General features: G+C 41.4%; 1 protein-coding gene across 3 annotated transcripts in view; it reads right to left on the bottom strand.

The window, feature by feature from the left end:
• Window positions 1-13450, bottom strand: part of LRRC49 (leucine rich repeat containing 49) — a 63087-nt gene that overhangs the window by 36549 nt on the left and 13088 nt on the right. For 2 of the 3 annotated variants that reach the window (XM_061558512.1, XM_061558511.1), the window contains exons 7-9: window positions 11219-11285; window positions 6977-7120; window positions 3827-3888 (exon numbers count right to left, since the gene is read on the bottom strand). In XM_061558512.1, the coding sequence (XP_061414496.1) occupies window positions 3827-3888; window positions 6977-7120; window positions 11219-11285 (273 nt within the window). The remainder of the gene's footprint in view (window positions 1-3826; window positions 3889-6976; window positions 7121-11218; window positions 11286-13450) is intronic. The other variant, XM_061558513.1, reaches the window with a different exon arrangement.

Raw genomic sequence — 13450 nt, 5'->3', positions numbered from 1 at the left:
GGGCATTTGCTGGATTCATACAATACAACAAACGTCCAGCTAGATGACGGTAAAATGACAGCGTTGGACATGGATGAACGTGGAGGTCAAAAGTTACGGGTCGGTGCTGTAGTCAATGAGCACGTCTGATAATAAAATTGGGGACACGGTGAAAAGTCAAAGCAAAACCTTCTCTACAGGTGACCCTATCACATCCAAATCCCTACATTTAAAATGTTTCATTCCCAGCACACCTGACACGTACGAGCACAACCTTTGGTTTTACTGCAAAGAAACATGCATGCGCGTTTTTAAACCTCTAAATATTGCTTGTGCTCATCTGTGATGCTTGGTATTCTTAAATTAAAAAAAATTCAACTTTTACAACATGTCAGCCTTTTTGGAAATTTGCTCCCCAGCCCCTTTCCTGCCACAATGAGTCCCAGCAGTTCCAGCAAGAAATTAGTAGCAGACACTTAGATGATGATCACGCAAGAGGGACAAAGACAGCGTGCTCAGGAAGGACAAAACAGTGAAGTCCCTTCAGCAAGTTCGCCTCCCTGCAAACGGACAGATCGACCATTTATGCAAAAGTCATGAGCTGTATTTTTTTTAGTTCTTAAGCTTGTGAGCAAAATGCATATTTTTTGGAAAAACCGTACAATTCTTGTCGAATTGGCAGCTACAATTTTTTGCATGGTAATGTCAGCAAACATATTATAATTTGTTTACAAAACTACAGGCTATCGCACTGCCTACGTGCAGCTCTTAAATTCCACGTGCACCTCAATGTTTCCTCCATTATACACTGTGTAAAAAAAACATTTATTATTTCCTGGATAGTAAGTGTTATTTTCCAATTGCTTATGCCTCAAAAGTAGAGAAAATGGCTATTATTCCCCACAAACTATGCTTTTGTGACCAGGACAGTATTCTGAAACTTACCTATTTTCATTGAGAAAACGTGGTGTCCATTTGTGTCATTCCTTCACATAAAGTCCTGGTCACAAAAGCAAAGTTTGTGAGGAATAAAAGCCATTTTCTATACTTGAGGCATAAGCAATTAGGAAATAACACTTACTACCCAGAAACAAAAAGCGTGTTACATAGTGAATTATCAGCTTGAATCCATAGATATTGATTGTCAATATAGTGGCAAGGAGAATCTTTATAAAAATTCTAAATATGAAGAAGCGTAAACACATCATGGGGACCTCCTTTGCTAGTACCAAAATATGATAATAGGTTTTCCCCTTTTTTTCTGGCAAAAAAACAGGTGTTAAGATGTTAAAACACCAAACTGAAACCTTTTACAAGGAATCATGTCAGCATTAACCACAATGCTTGTGGTTAGTTCACGTAAACACGTTATCAAACTTGTTTTAAACTACAATGTTCAATTGCCCAGAATGTTGAACACAAGAGACCAAGCCAATAAGTAAAAAAAAAACTACTGTGCACTTTGTGACCAAATCACAGTAAATGCACCTGATCGTACCAGATCAGGGAAGCTAAGCAGGTATTTAATTTTAGCTAGTACTCGGATGGGAGACCAACCAGAGCGTGCCAGGTATTGTAGACACGGGGCTGTTGAAGTGTGGCCAAGTGATGGCAGTATTGAGTGTCATCGCTCATATGAATGGATAACTTTCTCCAGGGTCTGACGATTTTCCTCAAACATGCCAAACATTCACGAATGGTATTGACTAATAATGTCAATGCAGGACCCTCAAGTGTAAGAGTCTTGACACACAGCGACGCATTCCTGGGTAATAAATTGGTACTATTATTACTGCAGAGCAGTAATTCGTTTGATTAATGCATTTGTAGTGAGTCCAACTGAGTTGCAGACGTTGTCTTCGGAGAAACACGTTTATTAACCATTTGCACAACATACTCCAGGCTATTCACACAACATACTCTCGGTTGGTGACCACCCAACTAACTACGCTACGGCGGAACTAGACACGGTTCCACTATCCTGGTCCGGACCACAAGCTGGGTCCCGGACCGCGTGGCTGGAGGCTTCTTCAAGCTTGACATGGATCTCCTGCCTCCCCAACAGTAAGAACCCCGAGCCCCTCACACAGGGCCCCCCTTATATCGGGCCAGGCTGGGGCTGGCTCCGCCTCTCGCCCCGCCCACCTTTTAGATCTCTCTCGCCCCCTTGCCCAAAGGCTCTCGAAAGTTCTTCCCGGACCATGTGACCACCCATTGGCCCTCTGCACCGGTGGTCCCCCTCCAGTATCATCCGGTCACATGTCCCCAGGTCAGCCAGAGTATCATGCCCCCTAAGTAACCCCTGCTGGCTGACACTCTCTCGCTCTCTCAACGGGAGCCCGCACCGCACGCTGTGCGTGGTGTCACCGCGCTAAACCAGCGCTCACCCAAGCCCCCACTAGGGCTGGTACTACACCCCGTGTCCGGAGTGTGCACACAACAGTAGACATCCCGCCATGGCCTCGCAGGCCCGGCACACCACACAGTGACATTCCCAGTCACTACACATTTATAGTTATTTAACATCTATGTCATAAAAAAACTCCCGACAGGACATATCTGTTTAATGTAGCTGACCGAAACACTCTAATCACAGTACGGAACTGTAATTATAAAGTGCCCTTTCATAAAATGTCAATGTCACCTTTAAATAAGATTGACATTTTGCTCTACAATTTAAGATTGCTGCTTAGATTTCAGAAACACGTATGCAACAACACATATGACAGTACTCCATTTTGAGATATTAGAGAATGCTTTTAAATATACGCACTAATCTGTAATTGTACGATATTTTTGATATCGTAGCCCCACACATTCATGCACCTATATTCCAACATTAGTTGGGGCTTATTGCGTTATCTTGTGCTTGATAAGGTTTCTATTGCCCCTAGTACTCTAATTGGATGGGGATTGAGCGCAGTGGTTAGCGCACTGCGCTATCAACCTGGTGACCCGAGTTCGATTCCCAGCCGCAGGCAGCTAACAGCAGTGGGGAGTAATATCTGAACCAGTCCTGAAGCCCAATTTCACTCACCCTTAATTCCCAGTTTTGCAAAGTATTGCCAACAGACCACCAATACGGAATGTGGCTTACATACTGTGAATTGTACGTACATTTCATGTTAGAGAAGGGTTGTGTAGTAAATATATGATGCCACGTGTTATAATAAGTGTTTAACAAATCATGTAATAGCTCTTTTCTCATATTATAATTGAGAAGGAAAAGCTATGTACGGACTATATCATAAGGACAGTACATGAGTCCCATTTATAATCACGATGGTCATAAAACTCTACCCACTAGCTTGTTGGCAAGTTACCAACATAGCCATTACTGTATCAGCTCTATTCTATTTCATTATAAATATATCAAATCTGTGGGCTGCTTTGAAAGCAAAAAAAATGTCCGCACTCCCACAATTGACTCAGTGGAAGCTGCATTGGGCCTCCATTTCTCTGCACACTCACCGTACGGAGATAAAACATCACAAATCCTGACTTTCATTTATATCCTATTTCTACAAATGTAACTTCCAACTGTTGGAGTCTGATAGTACTCCCAGAGAATATGTGAAACTTTGTGATGCTCTGACAATGGTGGCTTTTTTAAATGTGTATCACATTTCAAGATAATTTTTGCATTAATAAATCGTAGCTTTACAAAATATATCAAGAGTTACAGTTTCTAGACATGGTTCGTGAGCATTTATACATCATTAATGTGCAACCAGATATAATTCCAGTAATATATATCATTCCTGCTAATTTTTTAAACATATATATAAAATGAACATATACTTGTATGTCATAGGCGACACTTAAACGTAATCTTCTGAAGACTTACTTTGCAATGTTGTTGTAGCTAAGAAAGAGACGCTGCAGAGAGGGCAGACAGTCCACCTCCTTCTGTGGGTACACACACACAGCACACAAAACAGCAGAGAAATGGGTAGGTGGAGCAGAGGCAGAGAGTGGGACAAGCACCAAACGAGACAAAGTAATAAAAAAAACGAAGACAGATAACGGAGAGACGATGAGACGTGAAGCGCTACGTGACTCGTGCAGTGGGGATGTGAGAGGCACACCTCTTTCTAGTTATTAGGAACCACGTGTGCTCTGGGGTACGGCTTTCTGCATGCTCGGCATGGCTCGGGGCAATCCCATGCTGCGCCCAGCTAATTCAATAAAGCCCTGGCTCCCAAAGGCCACCACGTGACCAGCTGCTGGTGAAGGTAACTCTCTCCCTACACAGCACCTGCTGACATCAGGCCTTCTGGTGGAGCCATAAACGTCGTGCTCACATCACAACAGGGGCCCCCGACAATGCCAGTGGCATTGGGGGAGAAGCTCACCCTACTTTTATTATTTCCGGTTTACGCGTAATTTAAAGCAACAACCGAAATAGACTCACGGATAGGCGCACGCACACTTCGTTTCACGCCAGAAGAGTAAGGGCATAGCAGGGTGGCCCTGTCCATTCCGTACTCACGTAAACCGCTCTGATAAAAATACCACGCTGCTGAGCACACTGTACAGACGATGTACTCGTTTCGGCTCTTAAATAAGTAATTGTACATAAAAAAAATAGATCGTTAAATAAATAAATGAAAATTAAATACATTTAAAAGGAAAATCATTACGATTATGCCCTTTTAGGATTACAGAAGAGATAAACCGATTTGTACGTTGCATCGCCGCACCCAGGCGTCCGAACGTCAGAAGATCATTTGCTAATCGCCCGCGACAGCCAGACGATGTATTGACTTTTCTAAAAGCAGATGCCGACATCACTTTACCCTATACCTTGGGTCACCCGCACTGTCCCCTCTGGAGGAGAAACATGATATGAACTGAAAAAGTATTTGCTAATGCAGAAGGAAATGAAGAGGAGCTGCATCGAATCGAACATTACAAGGTGACACTTTGCAGATAGGCACGCGTGGGCAATCAGCTCTTATATGAACCAGAGCCGATCTTCTTGGAGTGTTTTTTACATACGTAAGAATTGTGGCTGCATATTACGAGCACGTTGCTTATCGCAGCTTAACTCACGGATTGCATAGCGTACATAAATGCATTACCCGTTGCATTGCTTATGTCTATCATGCATAATTAAATTTTCAATGTTATTACTACGATACAATGCAGGAGCCTGCGGACAATTACGTGACAAAAAAGCAGGATGGCGGAAGATGTTTCAAAGTAATTCCACCGTGGCACTTATTGAGATTGGCATTGCAAAAAACAAGGGGGGGGGGGAAGAAGGTTTTTTTTAAGTATGCATGAAATTAGCATTTCAGTAGGAGCCCAGGCAAAGGAACTAGGACAGAGCGGAGGCCACGCACGCCTAAACTGTTACGACATAATCACATTCTGTTCCTCTCAGAGAAGCGACATATGCTTTTGAAAAACGCACGTTGACATCTTGCATAACAAAGAGCGTAAGAAGGATCTTGCCCTCTAGGGGTTCCCACCAATATGCACTCTTGACACGATGGTGAGGGCCACAACCATGGTCACATCAAGGCCAGCCAGCATAATAGGACATTTGCATTTGCCGGGTGAGTGTTTTTAACAGTTGGTAAAACACGAGGAAACTGATAAGCCATCAAAGGGAGGAGGAAAAAAAATCAAGGCTTCAGCCAGTGATTCTTCTTCATCAGAATACCATGAATTATACATACAGGGCATAATGCAGCTTAATTAATTGCAATGCTTTAAGAAATAATGTCTTGGCATTAAATTAATGGACGTTGAAGAGTATTGTGGAGACTAGGAATTAATAAGTAAAGACAGCGCTATCAATAAAAATGTTAACAAATTCCATTAATTCAAATACTAAAGCAGCACTTGGGAGAAATAAATAACCCTCTGCAAAGACCCACAATGTTAAGCTTGTTTCTCTTGTTACTCTGGAATGGCCTCTTGTCGATGCAGGTCCCAGAAATGTGCCATCATCAAAATAAGACTCTAGCATAATAGAAATGTCTATATGCTGATGAACGGCGTAGGACATGTCAAGTCCAATCTTTTGAACGTGTTACAGAAGAGTTTATTGGTTTGGTCATGTCGTGGGCACAGATGAAAATAAAAATTTGCAGCGAAAAAAATGTACGTCTGCCACTGCAAGTACAACACATGGCAGGACACATGGTATGCACACGAAATCCAAAATCTACATTCTGATCTTTGCTTCATGTTTGTTCTCAGTTTGATGTTCTATGGCAGCTCTTGGGTTTAATAATGGGCAAACAAGATTAAGGTTCAGCAGTACATTAACATGTTCATTAAAAATGTGCATGTCAGATATTGACACTTTATGTTACTCTCATGCCAGCCCCAAAAACGTATCTATTTCATCAATATCATAATGATGCATGCAATGGTCATCACCAAGAGGTCATAACATCCTTTAATATGTCTGTATCATGTGCACGTGCACAGACCTTAGTCAATCCACTGCTGGGTGAGCGTGTTCACATGCCAAATGGGTCAATTTACTGCTCGATGTGAGTCTTCCCACACTGTGAAGGTCATGGAGGTTACTTGGCCATTTTTCACTAAGCTGGTCAGTGGTGCAGTTTGGCGAAAGCAGAAAGTGGAGATTTGGGAGCATGGAAGTACAATACAATGTTGTACTGCACACAACAGAGTGCACACCGTCAGTAGAAATATCCATTTGGATGTATGTCAGATAAAAAAAAAACATAACAGGTAAAATAATGTATGTTGAACTTCTTTCGCACCGTACGTAACCAACCATGCTAAGCGGAGGTGCGGGAGAAGGACAACAAACTAAGTACAAAAAGCAGTTCTACAGAAATTAGCTTTCAATCTAGATTTAAAAGTGCATAGCTCCAGTGAATTCCTAACACTGGACGGCCGCAGAAGCGCATCTGAAAGCGCACGATGCAGTGACAATCGTTATTCAATGGCTTTGTTCAAACTCAAGTAGTCCTGAGCTTGAGGTGGAGTGGGGTCAGGTCAGCCTTACCATGCTGGAGATGTTGTTACGGCGGAGGTTGAGCTCAGCCAGGGAGTGCAGTCCCCGTAGGCTGCCCACGTGCGTTATCTGGTTCCCTGCCAGGTTCAACACTCGCAGCTCCGACAGGTGGCTCAGATTCTCTATTCGCAAAATCTGGGCACAGAATAAACCACGACCATCATCACCAACATTCGTGCTGCTCAAAGAAAGAATACATTTTTTTAAATGCAACTTTTATAAACATCTCTCATATGCCCTCTCGGTCTAAGATATCTAAAGTTCACGATACACTTGCCTGCACTGTCTACACATGGATGATTATTACATTTTTGTAATTCAATGGACAAGGTTCCGAATTGGCATCAACACATGTCAGGCAAAACCAGATTTTAATGACATTTTCACACCTTGGAGACTTTGTTGAATAAGGCACCCATTTTGAATAAATTATATTTGATGAATATTGAATCTAGTGCCAGAAATCACGTCGTTATATTAAATAACTTTGATCTATTTCTTGCAGAGCTTCACAGTGTGGTGACATTCTGGAATCTTGCTCAGACAAACAATCAGTCCACGACATGAAGGGACCACATCCGAGCAGCTGCTGCTCAGCAGTCAGTTTCTTGTACAAGTGTGAAAAAAGACAGGCAGGGCCATGGCTCACATGACATTAAACACACAAAACAGGTGTGCAGGTATGAACACAGTGGCCTTTTTTGGGAGAAAGTCAGTCACAAAGGATGCTGTAGGCATGTGGGGTCTTTTTTTGCTGGCTGTGAGAATGAATGTTGTGGCACTCTGCATGTGTGGCCAGAGGCGAACCACAGGGTTTGTACGGCATGACAAACAGGATTTAAGACACGGAAATTGTAGGTCAGCCACTCTCAATAAACCATGTACAACTCCAACTGCACTGCACTAACGCGTTCTTTGTAATGCAGACAAATGAACGCATTCATAATGGGCTTTTTGTTCAGGTCATTAGCTGACGAAGGCAAAAATACTATACTTTAAAAAATTGCTCAATCACGTAATTTTAAGCCAGCCTGCAGCTAAAATAAATACAAGTTTATGCACATATACAATTACGCATATACTGAATATATCATGTTATGGTTATTGTTGTGTTTATAATTTTCTTAATGGCATCACTAAAACTAAACACTTGTTTATCACTGTAAAACATGACAATGGTCCAATTGGGCCATCTTAACAATAACAAAAAATGCCATGCACGATTTAAAACGCTCAACCAACTGCTTTAATGCACGTGAAATTTACAGCAACACAACTTAGCCATGGCGCCACGTCAGGGCCCATACGTCTGGATCTGGTTCTCGCCTTTGACAGCAACCGCAGAGAGTGAAACATCACCACAGGGTCGAGAAGGGCAAACAGCTCGCTTTCAGCAAAGCACGTAGTGTGAAGACACCACTGGGTGGAGGACAATGCAGTGACAGAGATTGGAAGAAAAAAAAGACAGACGCAGACAAACGCAAAGACAAGAGAGCGATAACATACACAGACTAAGACAGACACACACAGATATGGAAAATGAGAGCAAACCAGAGCATAACAGAGACAGATGCACAGAGGGACAGCCAGTGAGTGGTGTCCCATGCGTGGCCCCATTGCAAGGCGCGTGACTGAAGCAGGTGTCGACAGGGGGTTCAAGCTCAACTCTCCAAGGGTGAAGCGTAAATCACGAGGAATCGTCATCCATGCTAACTGCTCTCCACTCTAGAGCCAGTGTGGTTGCCGTTGCAGTGCGGGCTCTGCAAATATCCCACGGTTGCTACAGTTATTGTTTAGTTGGGAGGAGAAACTGGGCATACATGTGGTCACAATTATAAACATCAATGCAAAGGAGAAAATCTAGAAATAGAGTTTTCTTTTAACAAGATTTACAGTTTTACAGTTGACATTGTAAATGGTAAAAGCTCTTTTAAATGTTTTTATAAACTCCATAAAATATGATTCACGGTGCCCACATGTGTGGTAATAACTGCATAGACCACGACTGTAGCCTGAATTAAAGTGCTTCTTTGAAAGTTTTATTTTGTTACAAAGTTATTTCCTTCAAGCCAAATTATAGCATAGGTTGTTTCAATGCCAACACAATGTCTGATTGTAATTTTTAACAGCACGTGTAGAAATGCCAAAGTGCATTACAAAAAAGGTAATGTATCCAAAAATAGAGCTAATGAAAACAAAACCTCCTTTGGAAGCAGTTGCAAAATCATTTTCCAACTTGTACACCGTACTGTTAAATTGGTTTTGCAAATGTAAAGCTGATATAAAGTTTGTAAATTGATCAGATAAAATCAGTACTCGAACATGCTTAGCAAAGCTGCATTCTTACACCAGCCAATGAGCTTTCTGTCGAAGCACTCAAGTCAACTTTTGCTCAGTGGGAGGTCACTCATTCTCCTCCGATGCCCCCATGGTCTGGAATTCACTTCCGCATGCCATTTGTACTGTCAACTCCCAGCCTCTGAATCAAGTCTTGGTTCAAAACATTACAATTTGCTTTGGCCTATGATGGACTGCCTCTCTGTCAAATAAATATGCCTACATGTTCTTGTCACGTGTCTTTAAATGTGGTCGCATCAACATGCAATATGAATTAAAAGTGTGTTGTATTCTACAAGGCATAGTCTTGCCCATGCGTGGAACTGAGAACGTAATCTCATATCAAAATGCAAGATTAAGTCAAATTGTCATCTTAATTAGCAGTATTGATAGTGCCACGACTGACTCCTGCCTTAGTGTTATCATGGGACACAGGCCTGACTTCGAGTCAGACCACTAGTAGTTTTCCCTCATTGATGTCAAAACAGTTATTATTGGACAGACGAACGACATCAAACACTCCAACATCTGCTCGAGGCTGGCAGGACTTCAATCCGAATGCAGCTCCAATGGAGAGGGACCAAATGTCGAATAGAATAAAACAAAAATATGTGTGGGAGTGAAGGCTGCTCTTTAGTGCATTTCAACTAAAGTAAATTGAACCAACACACCAAATAAATGGTTGCAGCTTTCCTATGTGAAAGGTCATATCGAGTGTATTTACAGTATTCTGTTTTATAGGCTATTACTAACGTACATGATCTATTTTAAAGTGAAGATACGAGGTTTGAAAAAAATAAACAGGTTTGAAAAAATATACAGGTTTAAAAAATGTACAGAGGTTTGAAAAAATAAACACGACAGAGTATATGCCTTTGTGCAGTTCATTAACGTGGGTATATTTTATTTCTATTGATCCAACTAGCCATTGATCTTAAAGTACTATAGAGCAACTATAACTCACCAAGAACACGCCTCTATACGTACATAATGTATGTATTAAAAGGAAAAGGAAAGTAAAATAACATACTGCAGTATTAGGCGTATTATAGACCATACCCTAGCTTCTGCATATCTAAAAAGCATTGTATTCCCATTTCCCGCTGAAAGTTTTATAAAAAACTAAAATGCGCAATCGGTAAATGAACGGTCCCTGCAGATACTCTCTACCATGGAATCATCCCAATTTAGCAAAGCATGAGTCACCGGCTTCCACCACTTTATAGCGGCGATTAAAATGGGCGCAATAAATGTGTCAAACGGAGCATACGCTTCCCTAAATCCGCCGGCATAATCGCCTACTATACAGCATTGAGAGAGATGTGGAGAACACCGTCCGGTAATCCGGAGAGAGAATGGTATGGGATTATCCTTTTATTGTGTGGACCCCCCGCCCAAAATTTTTAACAATGATAGAAGGCATCTTTGAAAGAACTGGGATTAGCATCCACAACCATTCAGAACTGGAATGCCTTGTAGAACCCATTTCTGAAGCTGGTAAAAGTCTCAAATCTAGCCTCTGCATGTGGTCAAAGCTCTAATTAAATGCTTCCCATCGCGATCTGAGGATTGTGACTTATGTGACACACAGACACTGCTCCTGGTAAAGAGGACGCGTCACACGAACCGCTTAATTAAATGACATCTTTGTACAAAGCCACTGGGAAAATCCAGTGTTATTAAGGCAGCAGTAATCTGTATTAGGCTAATGTCTTCAATCATTAAAACATTCCCACCGCATAATTCCCATTTTGGCTGCAAAGAATGAACAGAACTTTCCCATCGATGCCAATGAGAGGGAATATCGTCAGAGTAAATTCAAATGCCCCGTTCCTTAAAGACGTCTGAATGTGAGCCATGCCTGCTGTGTTTTTCCTTTCCCCTCTGTCCACTCACCTGGTTGCCATGCAGGTCTAAGACGTCCAACTTGGTGAGGCTCTCCAAGCTTGTGATCTTTCGGATCCTGAAAGGCAAGCCGGGCACAAGATGATTAAATTAACATGAAAACGACGATGTGCTGTTGTTCAGAAGGGGCCGGCAGGGATAACGTTTTGCAGATCCAAATACTGGAGAACCTATAAACAAAAATGATGTCTGTCTTTACACATCATTTATACAAGTGCATTGAAAGAGTGACATGTGAGAGTTCCTGCATTATGTTCACAGCGCCATGTCAAAACACACGACTGCTGATCCCCCATGATATGATATTAATCCGGTACTATATGTGTGAGCAATATATCCCTAACTTGTTATTAAAGAGACTGGTGTTTAAGCAAGTTTTTTAAGACTCTACTCAGTTATCATTATGAGCAAGTGCTTTTACTTAATACAGGAAAATAAAGTGTCCAGTTCACATGGACAAAGTCTTATAATCATATTAAGATTAACTTGTAACACCGTGCAAGTGCTGTATTTTTTTTACATCTTCAAAAACCATCTGTATTACTACTGCCTTACAACTTTGACTTTGATTGCAGATTAAAACATAAGTGCAATGTCAAATAAGTTGTATTAAAAGATTATTGTGTTTTTTTTTTAGTCAGAAGAGGGCCATTAAAAGGCAATGGCCTTTGGATGATATGCAAGACCCCAAAGCTTTCACATGCTGCCTCCTAGCACGTCAAAACACATCACACGGCTAATTCCCCTGCTCGAGAACAGGAGGCCCACTTATCCTTGTAATTATAAAACTGACTTAAGCTTGTCAACGGCATTATTAATGCATGACCAGCAATGTTGTCTATTCATTTAGACGGCCGGCCACATTCAAAGGGGTAATTTACAATGGCTAGTGTACTTCTCTGTTTGCAATAAAACTACTCAGGCAAAAATACGATTGGGGGGTTGGGGTGGAGGGAGTGGGAATAGTTGTTTTCTCCGATGCATTTATTTCTCAATTAAAATGCCAGGCCATTGAAAGGATGAGGAGGCTAAACGACCGCAGCTCAACATTAAACGGCATACCCAGTATATTTTCTTAAGTCCTCATAAATGTCTGTGCAGAAAAATATGCAGTGACTTGTGGTCTCTTTTATGGACCTTATTTAAAACACCATTTTATTTATTTTATTTTTAATATTTTTTGTTAAGGTCTGGTAAGGATATGATTAAATTAACCCTGTACAATGTTTTGCCAATATTGCACAGACGCCAAATCGTACATTCCACGTTCAGTCCCAGTTGCTCTTCAACTAGGAATGAGCGAGCAGAAAACTCTATAAGCTTTGGAGAGGCCAGCTGTCCCGTCACGTTAAGTCATTACCAACAGACAGTGTGCAGCTGCTTAAACGTGGGCTGAAGCTGGAAACATGCAGGGCCAGTCGCTAAACTGGCCAGTGCTCTCTGACACACCTGCCCCAGGCATGAGCTAAGGATGTAATCTCCAGGATGGATACCCCTGCAGAGCCCATAAAATGTGGTTTATCTCAACATAAAACACCAAGACACAAATATGAATTTACAACCAGCTCGTCTACAAAAAAATTATAAAGATCTTTGGTCGTGTTTGATGTTGCTGCAGTAATTTCTCAATTAAAATGCCAGGTCATTTCAATGACACATATAAGGCAGGCAGACATCAGTTCCATTTAAAAAGCTATGACCATGAGCTTGAGATTCAACCCACCACAAACGATACAATCTTATATACAGTCTCTAGGCTCTGAACCCTATTATTATAATCTTAATACACTCCAGTACAGTATTGATACTTAACTGTTAAATGAAGACAGCCCCAAAAATATATCTTACCATACAGACATTCCGAGACTGTTCTGTCCTATCCAACATCAGTTTGAAACTTTCTTTTAATTATACTGAGAAGCTCCATCATAAATCTCTAAGTGAGGCTACCGCATTGATGTAAACCATATGGGAGTGACATCACACTGCTGTCACGAGGGTGCCGTAACGATCAGCTTGATGGTAACTTTAAAGTTTCCTTTTTATTAAGAACCCTTCAACTCTACATCAGACAGTGAATGACTCTGAGCCGAGTCACGTATCTGAAAACTCATTTCTTTAGAACTGCTTTTTGTGTCTAATCTTGATTTGAAGCTTTCGTTACTGCAGGAATCCATACTCTTTGGTTCTTTCGGTAAAGTCACGTAGGTATAAAATAAAATA

The sequence above is a fragment of the Lethenteron reissneri genome, chromosome 24 (genome assembly GCF_015708825.2).
Source record: "Lethenteron reissneri isolate LAM-NWPU_2019-01 chromosome 24, ASM1570882v1, whole genome shotgun sequence".
NCBI classification, from domain to species: domain Eukaryota; kingdom Metazoa; phylum Chordata; class Hyperoartia; order Petromyzontiformes; family Petromyzontidae; genus Lethenteron; species Lethenteron reissneri.
Note: the sequence above shows the minus strand (reverse complement) of the source record. Positions and strands in the feature narration are given on the sequence as shown.